This window comes from Mixophyes fleayi, chromosome 2 (genome assembly GCF_038048845.1).
Source record: "Mixophyes fleayi isolate aMixFle1 chromosome 2, aMixFle1.hap1, whole genome shotgun sequence".
Lineage (NCBI taxonomy): Eukaryota > Metazoa > Chordata > Amphibia > Anura > Limnodynastidae > Mixophyes > Mixophyes fleayi.
In genome coordinates, this window is record NC_134403.1 from 22,163,499 (window position 1) to 22,186,674 (window position 23,176).

Genomic DNA, 23,176 nt, shown 5'->3' on the forward strand with positions numbered 1-23,176 from the left:
CAACATGGTTTTGCCCAGGTGCAAAGTTACTCTTTTGTTTTTTTTTGCTTTACTTTCCTTAACGAATCAGGCCAAATATTAGTTATTTACTTTTTTTTTTTCTTTTCTGAATTTGCTCTCCATATCAGGAAAAAAGTAGGATATTTAACCCTGTTTGAAAAGAATGGACAACTACTGTGAAAAGAAAAATCTATTTTGTTAAGAAGTAGGAAAGAAAAATATTTTTAAGAACTTAATAAAGGATTTTTATTTTAAAACATCCTAAGACTTTTTAATAGAATATTGTACAAGATTCTACAGTCGTTCCATCAAAGACAATGTTTTGTATTTTCAGACGCCGCCACTTCTGTAGAATCCTACTTTGTCTTTTCATCCATTTGATGTAGAAGACACAACATTGATCACTTACGCTGAAGCAGTATATATATATATATTTAATAGAACAATATAAAACAGCAGATCTCACTTACACAACACATATAAAGGCACTTTCAGTGAAGGGATTATGGACATTCAGTTTGTTGCTTAGCTCCGAGACAATGTCACTGTGAGGAAAACGGAGAAGCGGCACGGAGTACAATAATGAGAAGCCGGAGCGCATTGTGCCGCCGTCCCGCCAGCTGCCAGAGAATGACGCAATATAATTCTGTCCGTCATGCAGAGGAGACATTCAGATTATAGGAGCTACAATGTCTTATGTTCTACTTCCAGAGTCGATAAAATCCCAAGGCTATAGCCAGGCAGGTGAAGACAGATGCTGTAAGAGAGATCGGTATAAACACCACATATAGTACAGACAATCCAAGTGTACACACAGCGGATCCATCAGTCTGTAGGCTGGACCAATATGCAATCTGTCAACTCACTAGGAACTAGCGACATCAAGGAGGCACATGGTGCCTCATGCCTCAATACTTCCTAGTGAAGGGCAAGGCTGCATTTTCCTGAATATTGATGGCACGGTGGTTAGCATTGCTGCCTCGCAGAGCTGGAACCGTGAGTACGATTCCATTTAGATTGGATGCTCCAATGAGGCAGGGACTGATGAATGATTACATATCCTGTGTAATATGATTGTGCTATATAAACAACAATAATAATAATATAAACAACAATAATAATAATAATTGGTCCAGCCCACACGATATCTGCCTCTGCTGGGCACAGTACATTGAAAGGTGCCAAAACTGACATCAAGGGATCACTGACCCTAAAATACAAGTTGTTACCCACTATGGGTCTGTGGGACGTATTGTAATAATAACTAGGCATTGACAAATACACACTTTACTTGAGTATTAATGTAAAGAGTTAAATCCGCAATGAAGGAGTTAACGTGAGTGGAAGCGGCCATACCGATCGCTTGGTTTAAGTGAAATTTACCATTATCCATAGACTGCAATAGAACAGTGCCCCCTACTGGCCAGAGTGTCATTACAGTATTTATGTTCCTGCTTGACTGTGCTGAAGAATTCAGTTTTGTGGTCATATTAAAAAAAGTCTCTCTGCTAAAATTGACTGGAGCCATTAACTCTGTTAAAGGGAGACACGTAGGACAGTGATTGGTGATTTAGCAGTACTCTGTTAAAGGGGCTGTCCACCTTCAGATAACTTTACATTTATTATCTAGTACATGAATGATTATTTGTTTTTTTTAACCCTGTACTTATATCATCAGGCTGTTTATTTCTGCAGCCCTGGTATAAAATACAGAGCCATCTAGGTACAATTGTATCCAACGCAGAGTATGTCATATCTTCAGGCAATACAAATGGACAAATCTGCCTCATGATATTTAGTAAAAGTTGCATGAAGGCAATTAAAGTCATCTGAAGGTAGGAAACTCTTTTAAAGAAGAACTTCTCCCATTTCTATTTGTAAGCTCTCCCTGCTCCCCAAGTAGCCCAATAGCAGGGTCCAAAGTCTGAGACCTCGGCTGTTCTCCGGTTCCTCATCGGTCTTCATTCCCTGGCCAGAGGAGGCAGAATTATTGTGAATTTCAGAGCTTCCGACACTCCTGGGTGATCAGCACAGATTATTGGCTCCTGCAGCCAGCCAATCAGTGCTCTTTGCACAAGAGGTGTCAACAGTACTGAAATTAAAAGTCCTCCATGAAAATGAACATTGGTGTGGCAGCAGAAAATGTGTTAAGATTTATAATTCTGCATTACTGGTCCTGACTGACCCACCAGAGACTTCCAGAACGAAATGCTTTCTCCCAGAAGAAATAAAGCTCACCTGCCAAATAGCGAATAGTGTCAAGTTTATGGGACTCCATGAGTGTTTTCAGAGAGGCGATGTCTATATCAATCTTTTTGTGGATTTCTGTGATGACGCCGTCAGTCGTTGCATTCTGTAATAATTGGCCAAAAAAAGCGAGATACAATTTATGCTTTTCACTTTAAAATCAGGTTTTTTGCGGCTCACCCGCTATTGTGTAACTACAAATGTCAGCATGCTGGGTGCTAGTTTTGCAACAGTTGGAGTGCTAATGTTTGCCTAAGCGGTTGTCAAATATTCAAATATATTGGGAGACAACCTAAGTACAAACATGCTGTCAGTTTAGGATGGAAAATGAGATATTCTAAGCAGTCTGGTTCTTATCTCATCTGTAACGGATCAAAGAGACTCAGCATGAATGTGAAATATTTCATCCTGTTACTGAGAGAGTACGAGGAGCTATGAATAAAGATCATACATAGTGCATCAAATCTATATCAGATCAACAGAATTCTAAAAAGGAACCAGGCTTATGATTAATAGTACAAAGAAACTCCCGTACATTATAAATGAACGCAGCGTTACATATACTGTAATCATCAATGTTACAAACAGGCACAAGACTAATTTAATGGTGAGGACGATAGAGAGATGAAGTCACTAATAATGACTTCCACATTACTGCCCAGTACTATAGTATTACATGCTTCTGTAAATAAAAAAAAAGACCATATAGTAATTTGTGTGGTCATAATATTGTATATATTTGTGTTTAGAAAAATATCAAGGTACTTTTTGAAAATAACCGGCGACACCTGTCCTAGCCGCTTTTTACACTTTTACTGCTTTTACTGGAAAGAATAATTTTCAGCGTTTCTGAACAGGATGTCCACTCAAGTTCCTTTCATGATCAAAGTGTCACATGCCCAGAAATTCGGTGCTGCACAGGGGAAATGTAATATGCACAGATATAATCACTGGGTGCTTCCTCCTGCAGTCACTGTGACGAGCACTGCTAAATAAATCAATGAGGAAGGGAATGATAGGGGCAGTATGCAGAAAAACACTGAATTCAATGTAATTTCAGTATATTTAAGGCATGGTGATCCTAGTTATGGAAAAAAACCCTTCTAAGCATTCTGGATAATAGATCTCACACCCATAAATCCCCCCCCCCCCCCTCCCAAGAATGATATTAAATGATTACATGCAATAAAACTGAACATTGCATTGCATCATCATACATATACTTACTAGAGATGTTCACTGACCCCCATTTTCTGGTGTTGGTTTTGGATCTGAATTAACTTTGTGTTTTGGATCCCGATTTTTTTCTAAAATCCCTAATTTTTTTAGTTTTATCTTTTGCTAAAATCACATATTTTTGCTCCCCCCCCCCCTACATTATTATTAACCCCAATAACACTAATTTCAAGTCATTTGTAGTCAATTTTGACCACCTCACTGGTCACAATATTATTTTCATACACTTTCAAACAAATACTGCAGATTTAGAAGACCAAGCCTGCCAGACCTATTATATGTATTTCAGTAATCACAATTAGCAATGGAGCTCTCCTGAATGTCATTGGAGACTTTGAAGAACACTGCCCAACTGCACTAGAGACTGCCAAGAACTGCGCTACCCCTTATGTGTCCTTCTGTGAAATGGCGCTGGATTGCCGTGGAGGGTGGTACTTATAGAATCCCAAGCTTGCGAGATCAGATAACGTAACAACGTTTTGCCTCGGTTCCAATTCCGAGGGCACGCAAAAGTACTGAGCTGGCTCGGCTTGGTACGCGGATCTGCTAAGTTCGGTTCTCGGGGAACCAAGCCTGAGCATCTCTAATACTTACACCAACCCCTGACCACACGCACAAAAACTGTTTTTTCAGCCACATCACCAGCTACGTCCCTGTCTGAATCCGTATGGAACTGCTTGAACACGCCCTGACTCTACGTTATAACGCCCGCTCCCTCCCCCGTCACGTCTTCTCAGGCGTAGGGAGTCGCAAGTGGCAAAAAGCCGCAGTTGTGTACATTCACTTTGTATGAGCAGCGGGAAAATAATATAAGCCTACGCTATACAAATGGACGTACGTCTCACTCCGAATCAGGCCCTTTGTGTGTAGTTTCCTTAAAAAGTCTCTGCATGATTGTCGCCTTAATGTCAACTTTTAAGGATTACTCAGCGAGTGCACCCATGGAATAAATATGGTTTCAGCTTATTAAACTAAATACAATAACCTATGAGCAATCAGAAATACTGTTACATGGACGTCTATGGACGATGTTGTCAGGACTAAGCTACACAGACGACCTCTTGCTTACCAAATAATTGTATCCAACAAGCAAATGATTTTTAATCGTGGTCATGTGCGATAATCTTCCTTCATTCGCTCGGTGTTGCAATTTAAACTGGCCTGAGCTTCAGGAGGTTAATCTCCTCCTTAGAGTTTAATGGAATAGAAAAATTGCCAATCCTGAGAGTTGTTAGGCCATTCGGGGAAGGAAATGCTTATTTGAAATTGAGATCACAGGGGATTAATCCCATAAAATTGCATGTTGTTTTCTAAAGAGAATAATCTCATGACATTTCATTGCACGATTTAAAACTGCCCGTGTGGAACTAGCCACAGTCAGCAGTGCATGCTGGGAGTTCTAGAGCAACGCTAGCCTGTACCTGCAGGTCCGTTCATTTATTTATATTTACACTGGTATCAATTCAGCTCTCGGATTTCAACATATCACAATATTTTTAGAAATAGGTCTATTATTATTCCAATGTAATATTTTTTTATGCAGAAATCCATCTATCATTAGTATTATTATGTACAAGCTTAAATATACCGAGTAAACAGCAGAATTAAACATTTATTTTTGCTAAATCAAATAAAATATCCGAAGAAGGCTGATAAACAGAGCACATTCTACCACGTCTTTTATACCTTTTTTAGACTCTCCCCCTTGAAGTATTTTGAAAGTGTTTATGGCTACTTTAACAACTGGTCCCCAAATTTATTTGGAAAACCCAGAATCCGCACGAGTATTCTCCATGAACCTATCCAAGCGGGCGGCCTTGATGTTCCCCACTTCATTAAATATTACTGTGCCACTGACCTCGCCCTAAGTATCCTTCATTCATCTACTGGGTCTAGGGTTTGGGTTGACATTGAGGTCGCCATCTCAGAGACCTTTTCACCTTCGTCCCTTCTTTGTCTCAAACCACAACATAGACCCCCCCATCTCACCTCCCTCCCCCACTTGTGTTTTTGTTAGCTATCTGGACTCATACTGTTAATTATTATCATCTAGCTCCTAACGAATGGCTCCACTCTGGAATAATCCTTCCTTTTCCCATGACCTTGTCCTGTTCTCAATTTGAGAGTGGACTCGAGATTACATCAAATTTCTTATTGACCTGACCCCTACCCAACTCTTCCCATCGCTTATCGACCTCCAGATGAGACTTCATATCCTCTCTTGTTCTTTCTATCAATATCTTCAACTCCGCCATTTCTATGACGGATGCCTGTCTTGACATTCAGCTCTCCTCACTGTTGGTACCATTCTGTACTCAGAAATCCACATCTAGAGGACTCATCTCCACCATTTATTACCTTATATTGATAACACAAACGATAACCTAAAAACCCTCACAAACAAAAATGTGAGGTGGGCATGGGGGAATCGCTCTCGCTCGACCCCGAGGAGTGGGATAAAATACAACTGAACTTATCTACAACCTCAATTTGTCTCGAAATTAGCGAGAACGCTTGGAAAATCTTTCTGGTATCTAGTTCCGCGCTGACTCCATGCTACATTTCCCAACTCTTCACCTCTGTGTCAGTGTCTCTGTGGTCACATTGGTACTCTATTTCACATTTGGTGGCATTGCCCAAAACTAATCCCTCTCTGGAAGACTATCATAATCATCACCATTTATTTATATAGCGCCACTGATTCCGTAGCGCTGTACAGAGAACTCACTCACATCAGTTCCTGCCCCAAGGGGGGGATAAGATGTTGAATTTAGCATCAACACCTTGTGTTGTGAGGAATACTAGACCTTTACCACCCTTACTGTAAAGAACCCTTTCCTATGCTGTTGGTGAAACCTTCTTTCTTCTGTTCACAACTGATGACCCCTTGTCTTCTGTATGGTCCTTGGTATGAGATTGACTACACAAACCTTGAATATATAGTCTATTCCCTTTATTAATGAGGTTGCCGGCCTCTGAGCCTGTTCGTGTTCTATTATGTCCTTATAGTGGGGTGCCCAAAACTATACCCCATAGTCTTAATAGTGACTTAGTCAATGGTAGGGCAGCACGGTGGCGAAGTGGTTAGCACTTCTGCCTCACAGCGCTGGGGTCATGAGCTTAATTCCCATCCATGGCCTTATCTGTGTGGAGTTTGTATGTTCTCCCTGTGTTTGTGTGGGTTTCCTCCGGGTGCTCCAGTTTCCTCCCACACTTCAAAAACATACTGGTAGGTTAATTGGCTGCTATCAAATTGACCCTAGTCTCTCTCTCTCTCTCTCTCTCTCTCTCTGTGTATGTTAAGGAATTTAGACTGTAAGCTCCAATGGGGCAGGGACTGATGTGATTTAGCGCTGCGGCATCAGTGGCACTATATAAATAAATGGTGATGATGATTAAGGTAATACAACGTTTGTATCAGGTGCGTTTCTCCCGCTTTTAATGTATCGCTGGATTTTCTTGGCCTTTGCAGCTGCTGCCTGACACTGTGCTGCCCATTTGTTTTCCAGGTAATGTGTTAGCAGCATGGTTATTACCGTAAATAAACATTGTTTTCCATTTGTCATGTTAAATTCAACAGAATATTTTTGGAAAATGTTTTAAACCTACATAAAAAATGAGTCATCATAACTTTTTGTTATTTTTATATTACCCCCCTCGTTCCCCTTTGTTGGCAGAACCCCCCTAATACCAATGTCATTCTCGGAAATAAGAGACAAGTTCAGCAGCGGTTACATTTATATACCACTAGAATAGCTGTGACCGTGCAGACCCTCCCCCTTCCTTACTGCATGTAGCCTAGGATGAATGTAACCGTGCGGACCCTCCCCCTTCCTTACTGCATGTAGCCTAGGATAAATGTGACCGTGCAGACCCTCCCCCTTCCTTACTGCATGTATCCTAGGATAAATGTGACCGTGCAGACCCTCCCCCTTCCTTACTGCATGTAGCCTAGGATAAATGTGACCGTGCGGACCCTCCCCCTTCCTTACTGCATGTAGCCTAGGATAAATGTGACCGTGCAGACCCTCCCCCTTCCTTACTGCATGTAGCCTAGGATGAATGTGACCGTGCGGACCCTCCCCCTTCCTTACTGCATGTAGCCTAGGATAAATGTGACCGTGCAGACCCTCCCCCTTCCTTACTGCATGTATCCTAGGATAAATGTGACCGTGCAGACCCTCCCCCTTCCTTACTGTATGTAGCCTAGGATAAATGTGACCGTGCGTACCCTCCCCCTTCCTTACTGCATGTAGCCTAGGATAAATGTGACCGTGCGGACCCTCCCCCTTCCTTACTGCATGTAGCCTAGGATGAATGTGACCGTGCGGACCCTCCCCCTTCCTTACTGCATGTATCCTAGGATAAATGTGACCGTGCAGACCCTCCCCCTTCCTTACTGCAAGTAGCCTAGGATAAATGTGACCGTGCGTACCCTCCCCCTTCCTTACTGTATGTAGCCTAGGATAAATGTGACCGTGCGTACCCTCCCCCTTCCTTACTGCATGTAGCCTAGGATAAATGTGACCGTGCGTACCCTCCCCCTTCCTTACTGCATGTAGCCTAGGATAAATGTGACCGTGCAGACCCTCCCCCTTCCTTACTGCATGTAGCCTAGGATAAATGTGACCGTGCAGACCCTCCCCCTTCCTTACTGCATGTAGCCTAGGATGAATGTGACCGTGCGGACCCTCCCCCTTCCTTACTGCATGTATCCTAGGATAAATGTGACCGTGCGGACCCTCCCCCTTCCTTACTGCATGTAGCCTAGGATAAATGTGACCGTGCAGACCCTCCCCCTTCCTTACTGCATGTAGCCTAGGATGAATGTGACCGTGCGGACCCTCCCCCTTCCTTACTGCATGTATCCTAGGATAAATGTGACCGTGCAGACCCTCCCCCTTCCTTACTGCATGTAGCCTAGGATGAATGTGACCGTGCAGACCCTCCCCATGGCATTTTACTCATCCTAAGAAGCTATTGGTCCATGCTTCCACTTTCCCCCACCAATAACACGGATCGGGTGGGGGTGTGACTGGGTGGACACTCAAGCACACAAAAATGTGTTATGTCACACAGGATGAAAGTCGCACTTTGCACTTGTCCTTTAACATTTGTCCTTGTACCCCCAGCTATATCCCCACTTTCCTTACACCCATAGGATACGTTGTATCTGCACGCAGTGGCGGTATAACCTTAGTCCCTGCACATTAGAACGGTGCTAGAATTTGTATGAAGTACATATGTTAGGATCCCTATACTCAGGAGAACTAGCGGATTACATGTTGCCGTGAATATCTGAGGTTACACTAATGGCATGAAAGTAACGAGGAGAAGAATCATTGAACAGTTAATTGTTTTTCAATGTTTCTCTTAATATTGCACTTAAAATAAAACCTTTATTCCTTTATGATATCCTTAAATGCCGCGAAAAAAGCAAAATAAAATGTACTTGTGCAGAATAAAAAAAGTTAATCCCCCAAATCCACATTTTTAGGTTTTAAAGTGAACAGTGTTATTATAGATAGAGAATAAAGTCTGACGTTAATAACAGCACAGTTTTCAGGCTTGTATCACAGGCCGCTTGATACCTGGTGTGCTGCTCTATATGTGTTCACTGGGACTGAATGCAGTGTAAGCGGACCACAAAACAGGGATCTGCTGACCAGCATTAGAAACGTTGTCTATACTCGCTGCACACTGGACGGAATCTGTACACAGACCGGTTTATTTTTGCTCCGTGCAGTGAATATAGATGAAAAGTTTCTCATAGTGGTCAATAGATCACTATTTAGAGGTTCTGCTCACCCTGCGTTCAACTCCTGAAGACAGAACAAGGGAACGTTCCACAGACAGATGTATGACCAGCCGTGAGAACATCGTCTCACTAAGACTATCTGCAGCAATAACGGCAAATCTCTATTATATTAGGAGCAGCTTATTATACGTCACCTTTTTATGGAATTCTGTGCTGGATTCCATCAGTTTCTTTTCTTGGTCTGTGAACTACAACATAAAAGTGGTCAGTAGGAGAGATTACCGGTAGTGTTTAAAGCATATATGTCAGTGTAGGACCTGCATATAATGAGGTGCCCTTGATGCTGGGATGCAGGCTTAAATGTTTAGATCAAAATATGAACCAATACATCATGTTTTCCTTTTGCTAGATGCATACAGATATGCAGTGTAAAGGATAAGCGCTGACAACTGTCTTTTTGTTTAGGAGAAATTACCCGACCTGTTCATAGTCACAGACCTAAGGTTAATGCTTTCCATCTATAACACTTGTTTATTGCTGCGTGCTTTGCAGAATAAGGTAATAGTATAGTACAAAGATCCAACATATAAGCACTGCACCTCATATTATCCAAACTCTGGTGATTATGAGATTTTCCTTCTAGTTTCCATTAGTAAAATAACTTGAAAAATGCCAATTACATTACTTAGTTTTTAAGTTACATTACCTATGTTGTCAAACACCCACAACCAAAGCTAGATTCGGAGGGTACTTATTTGTATGTAAAACAGTGCACAGTGGTAATATTTGTTTTAGAAGTTAGGCACTTGCTCCATGCTTGCACTGAATAACCACCAGGTGGTAGCAGAGACATGTGATGTCCTCTCACTTGAGCATCGTTTAGCTCAAGAGCTTCTTACCATATCGGTGAGACGGCTTCTTTCAAGGTTTATATCCAGTTTGGTATCTGCGCGGATCCGATTAGTTTCGTTCTGTAGAAGATGAAGAGAACACTCATGAAGCACATCACAGATATAGCCAAACCAAAGACGGGGCTTGAAAATTCCAAGGTTTAACAAATGCATTGCAAAAACAAAACATTAATAATTGGTAGTTAAAATAAAAACCTATATAACTGTACTTAATACCAGACCGTAGGTTTAAAGCCAAATCCCAAAAAAAATCTTCATCAGTTCAATTATTACGTGGAATTTCGGCAGTTGTGACATCACCGCTTTGGTAGTTACTCTGTACAGCGCTGCGGAATTAGTGGCGCCATATAAATAAATGGTGATGATGATGATAATAATACAGAGTGTGTCACATATACACAATGAAGGCTGCCACTTTGTTACATGTGTAAGATCGCAGGTTATCAGACCACTGAGAACTAGAGGCAGTGAGGAGTAAGTACGTGACTACAACTGGGCCTCTAGTGAATAAGCTGCATTCTTATGTATGCTCAGACTACTAATGGCTGCCCCCACTGTGGAGTACATGGTAAACTTCATTATGCACTAAAATTCCCCCTTAGAGGACCGGTAAACCCCAAAACTGAAACTTTCAGATATAAGCCATGAAGCAAAAATACACTGTTCAGCGATACCTTGCAATAATTTCCCTGCAGCTGTTAATTAGTAAATCGTTACCTCCCCACACTCCAATACAGGCAGCTACAAAAGCTTGTCCCACAACTTTAATACAGTGTCCTGATGGGTACTAATATGGGGCAAAAAGCTGAGAATTCAGTCATTTGAGTCGCTGTGACCTCACTGGCCCCGCCCCTGTGTATGAATCCATCAATCCCCACTGTGCATTTCGGCAAAGCATGTAAAATAGTGGATTTACTGACTCTGTGTAAAATGTTGTATTATATGGCACTCAATGGTTGTCACAGTCCATAATTTCTAGAGTCAGTCCTACGTTTTAGAGACAGTCCCTAGAATGTCTGGTCATTGGAGATGTCCCTGTTTTTCAGTAATGGCCAACTGCACAGTACTCAAATTATGTTGTATACTGAATACAATTCTCACTGGCTACTAGTTGTCTGGGCTTTATCGGTTAATAGTATCAAAGTGAAGTGCTTACATTACAAGATGACAACTTAGTGATAAGGCTCGTCTAGTAACATGCGTGACACTGTCGGCTGAAAGATTTTGGAAGAGAGTCCTTGGACATTATTTTACTATGCTGCTTAATATTTAATTTCTGAGTAATGGGAAAAACTATCGTGAATGGTTTTCAAACATCAGATAAAACTCTGTAAAACTACAGAATTGTGTATCAGTAACATTGTTACTGAATGTAACTATTGCTCAACCAGGTCTTGCAGAACATGACTGATATGTAGCCGAATATTTGATACCATGAAGATTTCTCTGGTGTAATTTTGGGCGCAGGCTTTTTGTGTACCTCAGATTACTTCCATATCATTTGTTCCTGCGGTGTCTTTGTAAGCAGATGATCCACAATGTAACAACTCCCATATTACACAATAGTACAAGAACGCAGCCCCGTTGTGATAAATGGTAATGATTTTACAGATCACCTTGTAGCTGAGAGCTGCGTTCAACAGTCCATATATCTTTATGGTCATTGCTAGATAATCTGTATGCCCAGTATACAAAGCAGGAATAATGGACAATTTGTTTCCTTGTTGCTTCTCCCAGTGCGATCGATATAAACTGTAGATGCATTGTCACTGCTCGGAATGTGTACGTTATTATTTTTAAGTTAATAGAGGGGTAGAGGAATTGGGCAAGTATGAAAGCTCCTTCTTCCCTTAGGCAGAACACCCCTGAATAGAGAGGTGTCAGAAGTTACAAAGTGACGTTATTTCTCCTACAGTAATGATCTCTGATTATAAGCGTAAGCTGGAGGAGAAAGCCGCCCGATCGATGCCACATAAAGCCTGGTGAGACACTTTCTGCACGACGGGACCGATCACTCACCAAGAGTTGCTGCTTAACGTGATCTAGTTCAATCTTCATTTTCTAAGAGGAAAGCAAAGGAAGACTGTGAGATCTAAGCTGATCCAATCTGTAATTAAAGACAACATTAACGATCTACTTAAAAAAAAAAAAAGTATCCACTGTCTGGCAAACGATACATTGTTAGACTGTATCTGAACGGCAAAACCCATTGTCAAGTTTATAGTGTTACATCTTACATGTACCAGTGGGAAGTTTTATAGAGAGACAGCATAGACCCGCGGTTCTCAAAGTGTGAACTGTGGCACCCAGGGGTGCCGCTGGATTGGTAAGTTTTTTGTTTGTTTGTTTTTTTTCCCCCTCTTCCTGTCCCCCAGTATGCAGAGGGGGCAGAGTGAGAGGAGGATGCAGGAGGGGGCAGAGCGTGTGGAGATGAAGGAGGGCGCAGAGCGTGTGGAGATGAAGGAGGGCGCAGAGCGTGTGGAAATGAAGGAGGGCGCGGAGCGTGTGGAGATGAAGGAGGGCGCGGAGCGTGTGGAAATGAAGGAGGGCGCGGAGCGTGTGGAAATGAAGGAGGGCGCGGAGCGTGTGGAAATGAAGGAGGGCGCGGAGCGTGTGGAAATGAAGGAGGGCGCAGAGCGTGTGGAAATGAAGGAGGGCGCAGAGCGTGTGGAAATGAAGGAGGGCGCAGAGCGTGTGGAAATGAAGGAGGGCGCAGAGCGTGTGGAAATGAAGGAGGGCCCAGAGCGTGTGGAGCTGAAGGAGGGCCCAGAGCGTGTGGAGCTGAAGGAGGGCCCAGAGCGTGTGGAGCTGAAGGAGGGCCCAGAGCGTGTGGAGCTGAAGGAGGGCCCAGAGCGTGTGGAGATGAAGGAGGGCCCAGAGCGTGTGGAGATGAAGGAGGGCACAGTGTGTGGATGAAGGGGGCACAGTGTGAGTTAGCTGTAAATTATTCTTTGACAGAAATATATCTGAAAAGAATATATAAAAATATTCCGTTCCCTTGGATTTATGTGTATTATTTTTGCATACAACTAAATAAGTATTTCTGTCCTGACCTAAATACTGATTATGTTTTTTTGACCCAACTACTTATAAAACGGGACTGCTCGGTAATTATTTTGGAGGGGTGCCTTGAAAAAATTATGCCGCGAACGGCAAACGTTTGGGAACCACTGGGAAGAAGTAATTTAGTGAAGATAAAAGTGATAATGTCATGTGCTCGTAAATTGTAGGAATGAAAATGAGAGAATACACGTACATTGCTTAGAGGCTAAATGTTTTGAATATTTACCCTCGGAATCTGCACCCTGGGGGGAAGGAAGGTAAATGTACATTGAACGGCTTTGTGAAGGAGCAATAGCTCATTAATTTGTCAAACTTAACTATTTTGCTACTTATTAAAAGCACCTTTACCATCTACATTTCAGATATCTCCTTTCTAATAATGAGAAGACAATGGAATATAATTATCTGCTGTCTGGTGCTAGGAATAATCCTGGAATGTAGGGAAATGTTTGATGGATTTGCATGATATTTCCATAATATTAAATATTAGTTTAAGCAAGAAAATTATTATCGTTGAAGCTGCAGAGATTAAAAATAAATGTTTCATATAAAATCTGCAGTTAATATGGTACATTTATAAACAATGGACACCGGAAAGTTACTGTAACCCACAGCAACCAACAAGAGCCTCTTATTTTTAAAGTACGTTTGTCCATGGTCAGAGCATTTATATTATTCTTCATCTCCTGCTCATCCCTACGGCCCTGTTTTGAAGTGGTCTTGGATTGAAGAGGTGACCAGACTGCATGTGACAGGGGCAGTGTCATGATTTGAGGAGGGGAATGGAAGCAGCAGGAAGACACAGACTAAGAGTTATACAGTGGAAGGAGCAGGGTCCCCCAGCAGCACAGAGTATATCAGGAGATGAGTGATGTGCCAGTGAGGACTGGGCTGCATGTGACAGGGGCAGTGATATGATGTGAGGAGAGGAATGGAGGCAGCAGGAATCCACAGACTGAGAGTTATATAGTGGAAGGAGCAGGGTCCCCCAGCAGCACAGAGTATATCAGGAGTTGAGTGATGTGTTAGTGAGGACAGGGCCGAATGTGACAGGGACATGTGTCATCCACAAAAACTGCACATAGTACAGAAATAAAGCAAAAATCTACTTGTAGCCAGATGGTCATGAATATTTTACAACACTGTGAAAGTCCTGAATTAAACCAGTATCCCTGCGTTTCTCTGCCTTTAATCAGCAACAAAATGTTTTTAGTGCTTCAAAACGCTTTGTCACACGGGGAACAATGATGCCTATACTTTCTGAGTTATGATCCACACCAACATCAAATGGATTTCACACAAGAAAAGTATGCCCATGTGAACTGTCCCCGAATATATTATTTTTGTATATTATTACATTTGTTTAAAAGTAAATTCTGTTTTTGAGTTCTATGAAAAAAATTTTGGGGGGGCAGAATGGGTGGGAACTAAATACAGGGGAGGAGAGATGCATGGGAAACAGTGGGGCATGTGCGGTATAAAAGAACTTTAAAATAGCTAGAGGTAAGGTAAGAATGTAGAGGTGGTGGTGTGAGGGGTGAGATCCAAGGGGGCATTTACAGGGGGCATTTAGATCCAAGGGGGCATTTACAGCTAAAGTTATTCCTAAGCACTTTTATAAGTTATAATATATCCGGAGAACATACAACGGAGAGTGAGGAACTGGCCACTCGCCCCCCTCTGTATATTAGGAACATGCAGTAACCCGCTTGTACCATTAAGGATTCTGTGAGATATCAAAGTAAACAATTTGATTTTCTTTTTTTTTCTGTTGGTATTTTCTTTTCAGCATTTACTAACATCAGGCAAACTATATGTGCATGATTTATTATATCGCTATTATGGATTCAGAGTGATATACATTACCGTGGATGATTTATTTGTTGCATTTCCACACATTATGCAGTTTTAATCCTCATGTTTATACCAATTCATATTGAGGTTATTTTGCATATATCGTGAGCGGCTTTAATAAGAATATAAATGTAACTTGTATCTTAAGCTGGGAGCGATGTTTGTATGTTCTATTTGCCAAATCCTACAGATTTTTTACTATTAATATTTTTATTTAGAATTTTGTTGTCCAGTGCTCTTTTTATTTATTTGTTTTATAATGATATACAGTATTTTAATGATTTGCAATAAATACACATTACATTAGTGATGGGAAATCTAGTTCATTTTGAAGATTAGTTCATTCTGATCTAGTTCACACAAAAGATTAGTTCAAAAGATTAGTTAATTTCACTCCTTTAACTCAGTAGTTCATTTAGCTCAGTTAGTTCAGTTAGATCACTGGCTCTGGAACACTGCTGAGAGAAGTGATTGGAGACATAGAATTAGTCTATTACACATACATACACATACAGGTTATAGTCCTGTTAAAATTATCAGATAAGTTTAATATGTCAGATCATTTTTAATATTTTAAAAAGGGCAATCACTTATACAAAAACTAGTAGTGACATGTTGAGCTCTGCAAAGTTAATTACATTTTCATTATTATTTTTTATTTCCATAATATGCAAATGAAAAAGACCCAAATTCAGAGTATTATAAAGTGTCACTTTTTTTGCATTTAAAATTGAGATTAGTGCAATCAGGATATAGGGGAGATGTATCAAACCTTAGGGGAGAAGTTTTACAGCTGTAAAAAGACCCAAAATAGGCATCACGTCACTGGGGGCGGGGCCAAATTGGCGCAATTCACAAAGTCTCGCCCCCTACGCCCATACCTCGCTCCAGGAACTCCCAGACGTAACCAACATAATGTTGGCAATTATGACTAATCGGCTTCTGTCATTTATCTAGCAGAGTCTATAAAATGGCAGAAAATGATTAGTTGCTATGGGTAATGTTTCCACTTTATCTCTCTTGAAGGTTTAATACATCTCCCCTGTATATATGGTGCAGTAAACAGAACTACAGTATATAGCATGCATCACTCAGCAGTGCAGTGTGTCTGGAGCTGACAGGGAAGAGAATGTTTCCTGTGACTCATGAGCTAAATGATCGAAATGATTCGGAGAGTGAAATGATTTGGAGACTCGTATGAGTTACTGAGTAAAATGAACTAGATAAACTAGTGAACTCATGAGTGAGGAGAATGACTCATAGCTCAGTGATCAGCTCCAGAGTCTCACACAATGTCTGAGCACAGCAGCGCCACCTTTGGTAGTTTAGAGGTACTGACTCATGAGTATTAAATGAGAGCTGAATAGAAACAAAAGAGCAAGTGTGAGTGAAGACAGTGAGTGAGGCTGCTGCAGCTGCTCGGATTTATCTCTAACTCCTCCCACTTGTTTTCGTTCCTGGTGAACTAATCTTTGCCAGAGCTGTGAACTAAATGATTTAGTTCACTTTGAAGATTAGTTCATTTGAACTTTTTACATGTGACTTCTTTTTTTAGCCTTGAGCATTATCGGTGTGTTTTTATGTAAATAACCCTCAATTTCAGCCATATGGCACAATTAAATAAAAGAGGTACTGTAACCAACGACAACCAAACAGATGGTCATTCTTTTCACAACTTTCAGAATGACTAATTCCTATATATCAAATACATTTGTAACAAGGAGACGTATTTTTAGAATACCTCGTTTTCTGCCCTTAGGGTGGCAAACTCGCTTTTCTCCAGAATCACCATATCTTTCCGAATGGAGTCAAGATGGGCCATGATCTGTTGAAGAGTAATTTCCTGGAAAGAACAGATACGCAGATCAGAGGGACGGACAGGGGACATAAAGACACAACAATGAAGTTGAAAAGTAAAACTGTAACAAAAGGACAAGAAAAAGAAATCGCTGGAAACCATAATGCTGGAGCTCTGAAGGGGTTGGGTACGGGTCGAAGATTGCGAGAACTCCGACACAGTCAAGACCTACAAGAAAAAAACAATGTCAGGAAAAAACGACAGCAATATTAAGAGACTTACATGAAAAATGACTTTGCACACACCCGATGGCAGCAGAAGGCTGACAAGACCTCCTTCCGACTGGCCAGGTCTCCGGCAGTAGCGTGTGACGTCAATGCGACCTTCATGCATTTAAATTTAAAGCGGCAATGTCGGGACCCCTGTTTAAACAGTTTACCTGTGGGGTCCCCATTGTCTCTGAATATTGCTGTTGTTTTTTCCTGACATCGTTTTTTCTTGTAGGTCTTCTCTCTGTCGGAGTTCTCGTAATCAATGAAGCGATTACCACCGCTCTGAAGAATAGAACGTGGTGAAGTTGGCAGAAATTCAACAAATCTCCACCCTAGTGGCTCAAGCTGCACGGCCAAATGAAGTGTTCTTTTTGTCTCCTTAGCCATGGTGTTTTTTCCACCTGGAGGATTGCCACCTGGCACCAGTTGGTGAACAAACTACCAGCGTGGTTGGCTGAGAAACTTTAATCTTCTATAAATTAGATGGTCTCCTGTACGATTTTATCAATGTCTGAGCTGAGCGTCATTGAGCAGCATGTATAATTGCTTATAAAAGTATGTCTTTAGCCACCTACTTGTCAGTAACTGCCCTCTGCATTGAGTGCCCCCTATAATTGGTTAGTATCAACACAAGTCTCCTTCATAGTCGTAACAACCCATCTGATAGTGGAGGAGCTCGCTGGTTTGAAGGCTTTTCCGACAACTGGAAGTTGGAACTCTTAGAAGGGCTGCGAGATTAAGGCTGGTAGACAAGACACCACACACAGGGTAGGCTCGATAGTATCCTGGGCCAGATTCACTTTCACCCGGTTTAGTATGCCCTTTCACGATAACCGGTTATCCCCCTCGAGACTGTATAAATTAGCCTTTGGAAACCTGAATAAGGAATGCTTCTGTAGCCGATAAAGCCAACGTTAACAGAGAAGCTAATTTACGAGAGAACCGATAAATGGTACGACCTGTAGCCACAGAGGTCAACATAGGCAGGAAAGGCTTAATATCCACTGTTGTATTTAGGTAAAATGGGTGTCAAGAGTGAGACCTCTTTCAGCAGAAGATATTATTGATCCTCTATTAAGTTTAGGACCGACCTTATGAAGTAATCAGACACAATGCCGGCCTTTACTCATATTAGTAGCCAAGAATTCTAAGGAGGAACAGAATGTAGTATGTCTGAGACAGGCCAAAATCTCAGATTATATCCCAATATCTGGCTCAAGTATGGGGCCTCAAAGAAGTGTTAAGTGTTTGTGGGCAATTCTAACACTATCCAGTACCCACCTGCAGTAGGCAAGTTCTTCTAACTTATCCAGAGTGCCCTGAAACAGTCCTTAGAGTACCTCAGAGGAAGTTTGGGGCCCCCTTTCCACACTATTAAAGGAAACCAATCTCTGACTGGCCAAACTGGGTATACCAGAAGAATTTGGTCTACAAGCTCCATCCTGATTTTGTGCAGGAGCTTCAACAACAGGGCGGGGCGTGGGAAGGCATATGGATGCCCTCCAACCACCCATGGAGCCCATAGTGCAAGCTTGCTTTGTCCATATTTTAGAGAAGAAGCGCATTGGAAGGAATCATGAAAAGGTGAACATCTAGACTCGCTAAGAGGTGTACTATCTTTTGAAATATAGTTTTTTTAAGCGCCACCGTGCCAAGGAAAATCCACTGGCGAGTTAACGAATCTGACAATTTATTGAGTTCCCCAGGTACATACACTGTGATTAGAAAAATGTTTTGCTCACTGGCCCAATCCAGCCCTTCACCCATCCTGTGAATATAGGACACTGCTGTCCAACTGAATGGGGATCCTCTTGAATCTGTTTGGGAACCAAGTCCTTTAGTGCCAATTTTTCCACCCTTGGTTTCTTTTATGTAGGATTGATTCCACGGCTGTCCATGCGTCCCTTACAGCTTTCTCTTGAGAGAACCCTCCCCAGCTAACTAGACACTGATCTCTTGTAAAGAGGGGGGGGATCTATAAAACCGTTTGAAAGAAGGACAAAGTCTGTTCAGCCTCACTTACTGTGAAACCCAGACTGGTGAGAAGGGAGATTGTTAAATCATTGTGATGAACTAAAGTGTCGATATCTGTATGTACTAAGCGCATGTTGTCCAGATAAATGATGCAATTAGAACTCTGCTGCTGCCGTAGGTGCGACACAGACTGCCTTGATGACTTGAATGAACGTACAGGGGGGAAAGGGCAAGTCAAACACTATAATATTCTGTAGTACAAGACGATCTTTCCAGCAAAACATGAGGGGCCACCTGAAGTCTGGGTGAATGGATATCAAGTGGAAAACCTCTGTTAACTCTATCTTAATGCAACAACAAACCGTGTTTCGTATGTAGGGGTTAACCTTCCATTCAAAGCATGATTTGCTTCACCTCAAGGTCGGACGTTGGGAACTTGTCTGAAAGGACCTCCGTTCTTTTGAGAGTGAGCTCTTGGGAGTACAGGTTGACCAGTTCTTCTTTTCCCTTTCTCCTTGGTCTAGAACTAATGTAAGAATCAACTCACTACGACAGACAATGTATCATCCTTGGTGTCACTAACAGGACAATCTATTGGACAAGGTGCGCACCATCCCAATATAGGAGAGTGCGTGTGCGCAGTCAGCGTCTGTGCATAAAAGTTTATATTCATGTCTCTTAGAAAAAGAAACATTTACAGAAATTTCACCCACATTAAAAGACAGGTTAAATTATCCCGTTAAATATTGCAATATTTTACGTTTGAGAGTGCAGTAATAATTTTATTGGCCATAACTAGTTAAATACACAGTAGTGGAAGCCAGCGGTTTTAATCTCCCTGCGCTGTATCGTGTACACGGCATAAATGCAGGTTTGGTTCCACTAATTGCTCTCTCCTGGATGTGCTGATGGTGCAGATCAATAGCCGACACACAGAAGATCAGGGAGCAGTACTATCAATGACTCTTTGTAGCATAGTGCAGAGGACAAGGCTATCGATTGAAAATAGAGTAGTATATTGCTGGGGCCTGTGTAATACATTCCTCTGACAAACTAGTGTTACTTAACTCCTTCACTGCTGAAGAAATCAGCCATTTATGGAATACAAATCTATTTATTGGACAAAGGGCATGCTATAGTCAGCGCCAGTTGTGCTCAGTCTTTAATAACCATTTTCATGATATACATCACGCTTGCTGATTGTGGCGTAAACCTCAGTTTGTTCCCCATAACTGCTGTTACTAATATCTACACCCCAATTTCCAAAGTAGGCAGGAATGTGTCGGTGTGATGACATCACTGGGATTGTCAGACACCCAACCAATCAGAATCAGGACTGAGTGATGTAACTGGTTCCTAGTTACGCAATAGGCTACATTCTTTTCCACAACAAAAATGGTCGCCCCCACTGAGTGAAGGCGAATGGTGAACTTTGTGGAAATCTTAAAAAATTATCTGTCTGGGAAACATTACTTTTTGACAGTACAATGTAACAAGAGTTATGTATCATCAAAGTAACATATTAACATATATAGGCACCCAATTACAGTTCATCATAAGAATTGTTATAGCGGATAAACTGAGGTTGTGTCTAATAAAAATAATAATAATAATATATATTGTATATTTAGCAAATAATTAGTACCACTAACATCACTTAAATGATTGCTGTTTTGGATACAACATTGCTACTTGGCTACAAGTTCCCATCAATACAACCAATTGTGCTTCAGTATATCCAATCTTGGGGCACGATACACTCTGTAGATCACATGACTAATATGGATATGCACATTAAGTATAGCTTGAAAAGTTTAAAAAGAATAAAAAAAAAAAAAATAAATAAATAAAAAGGCTACAAAATAACTTGATAATATACTAAATCCTTCTCACTTGCTTATTTTGTAGGCTGTTGTAAACTATTTTAGTGCAAGTTAACAAAAGAATATAAAAACCTGCACACAATTAAAAAAAAACAAAAAAAAACAGAAAAATAGACAACACCCCCAATCTGCCCAAACCACACCCATTTCAAGTGAGAGGATGTCCATTTCATTATTTTTTAATAAAAACTGAAATTATATAAAATCTAAAGAAGAAAGAAAAAAAAAGTAATCTAAAGTTGCAGATGAAATAATTAAAATAAAAAACCCCACTACCACAAGCTGTTTGCCGGATCGGCAATGGCTGTAGCGGCCCCATGGCAAACTACTCTCTACGGTTAACAATCGGTTTGTTCCAAGCAGGCGTCAATGCCCTTCCCCCGTAGTCTTCCCCATGTGCAGTGCAGTGCAGTGGTGTCTACTAGGTAGGTGTGTTTGTATTTATTTTAACTTTCTCTCAACAGATAACACATTTTTAGTTTTTTTATGAATATGAAAACCCCAACATTGCCATCATTCCCCGAATCCACATTTTTTTCTTTAAACTAGCAAATCGCCAGATTCTGCTACGGATTCATCACTCTCACTTCCTTGGTCGCCGTCTTACAGCTCACGTTATCGCACAAATCACTGAGCTGCAGGAACTGCTTTTATCAAATTGTGCAACTTAGGCACTTCTACCCGTCAGTCCAATCCATTCTTCATATCAGACCCCTGACTTCATTTGAAACCCTCTGCATGCGCCGTGCATCTTCTAAAAGCCTAACCTCCACAATTTATTCAGGACTGACCAATCCTGGCCCACCGTCAGAAGACCCTCACAAACTGCAATAAGAGGCCAATCTGGCAGGGGTCTTGGAGTTAGAGGATCGAGCACAAGACAAGAGAAAACACTGCCGGCAGCACCTTTTGCGTTCTAAACCCGAAAACGTCAGGAAACCCACACAGGCGAGGATGCCCTAAACTTGAAGTATTCTGGAGAGGAATAAGAGACCTTATCACATCTGTGTTACAGGTGGACTTTATTCTGCTCCCAAAGTTCTTCCTCCTCCTGGTTCCTAAATCGTTGGCCTCCAGACATCAAAAACAAGCTAATCTGACATATAATTGACACCTTTCAGCTTGCTGCCAATTGGAAGATCCCATGGCCCCCTCTCAGCCAACCGTACTTAACAGACGGTAGTACACCGACCTAATGCAATGTATGATACACTTTATTCATCATTCAGCGAAGTCATTCTGCAATATCTTCTAATGGACATTGGCTAACTCATCGAGAATTTCATTCTCTGATAGGGTGGCTCAGCCGCCTTGTTAAAAGGTTTTCACCTCCGTTTTGGGGTCCCCTCACTCTTTACCTCTCTTCCCACAGAAAAGCAAGAAGAGGATCCCAGGTTTACACCTCTCCTTTGACAGAGCTTAGACACTTGCATTGTTAATGTTTGTTTAAATAATTTCCAATACTTTATGATGTACATCTTTATTATGGTTTTGGAACTGTATCCAATATTGCTTTAATAAACACATTTTAAACAACACGCTGCACGTTCAGGCAGAACACATATGCATTGCCTGCTCAGAACTATTCCAGGCTACAGAACGCGAAACTAGCAGCAAGGTTTTCCGATTGAATACGTCCAGAGGAACACATCCAAGGTCCAATGCTGGAGGTCCGTCGTCCTCTCTGGTGTAACCAAAGAGACGTTAAATAAAGGGACCTGCTGTCACATTTATAGGGGTTGATTTGGCAATTTCCTGTCTTCTATGTTTTGTCCTGACTGTCTGAATTGGACTTTATTTCAGCAGCAGACAATACTAACATTTTGTTTTTTGGTTACGTCACTAACTGGGCTGGTCTACCATGTTGTATATCTGTGGAGGGATGTGTGCGGAGCTGTACATCCACTTCTAGCAGAGAGTTCTGTCCTGTATTCCATCTCAAACTGTCTGTATCTACCACCATCTGAGTCACTTCACTGTTGTCAGGGTTCCATGGACATCTACCTTTCCTGCTTCTGGTGTTCCACGCTACAGGGTCAGGAGCAGACGGACATTAGGTTTAGGACAGCAAATATTTCATGTCCAATCCATTCTTATATTTATATTATTATTATTTATACAGTTTGAGAGGGTGTTAAAAAAAACCAAAACAAAACTGTAGGACAACCAGAGTTCAATAT

The 23,176-nt window shown here is 41.4% G+C and overlaps 1 protein-coding gene across 2 annotated transcripts in view; it reads right to left on the reverse strand.

Moving 5' to 3' along the window:
- Nucleotides 1–221: 221 nt before the first annotated feature.
- CCDC90B (coiled-coil domain containing 90B) overlaps nucleotides 222–23,176 on the reverse strand; it is a 43,369-nt gene continuing 20,414 nt past the window's right edge. Inside the window, exons 4-9 of one of the 2 annotated variants that reach the window (XM_075198639.1) lie at nucleotides 16,811–16,912; nucleotides 12,172–12,213; nucleotides 10,141–10,212; nucleotides 9,436–9,489; nucleotides 2,239–2,353; nucleotides 222–757 (exon numbers count right to left, since the gene is read on the reverse strand). In XM_075198639.1, the coding sequence (XP_075054740.1) occupies nucleotides 702–757; nucleotides 2,239–2,353; nucleotides 9,436–9,489; nucleotides 10,141–10,212; nucleotides 12,172–12,213; nucleotides 16,811–16,912 (441 nt within the window). In that variant the 3' untranslated portion in view covers nucleotides 222–701. The other variant, XM_075198638.1, reaches the window with a different exon arrangement.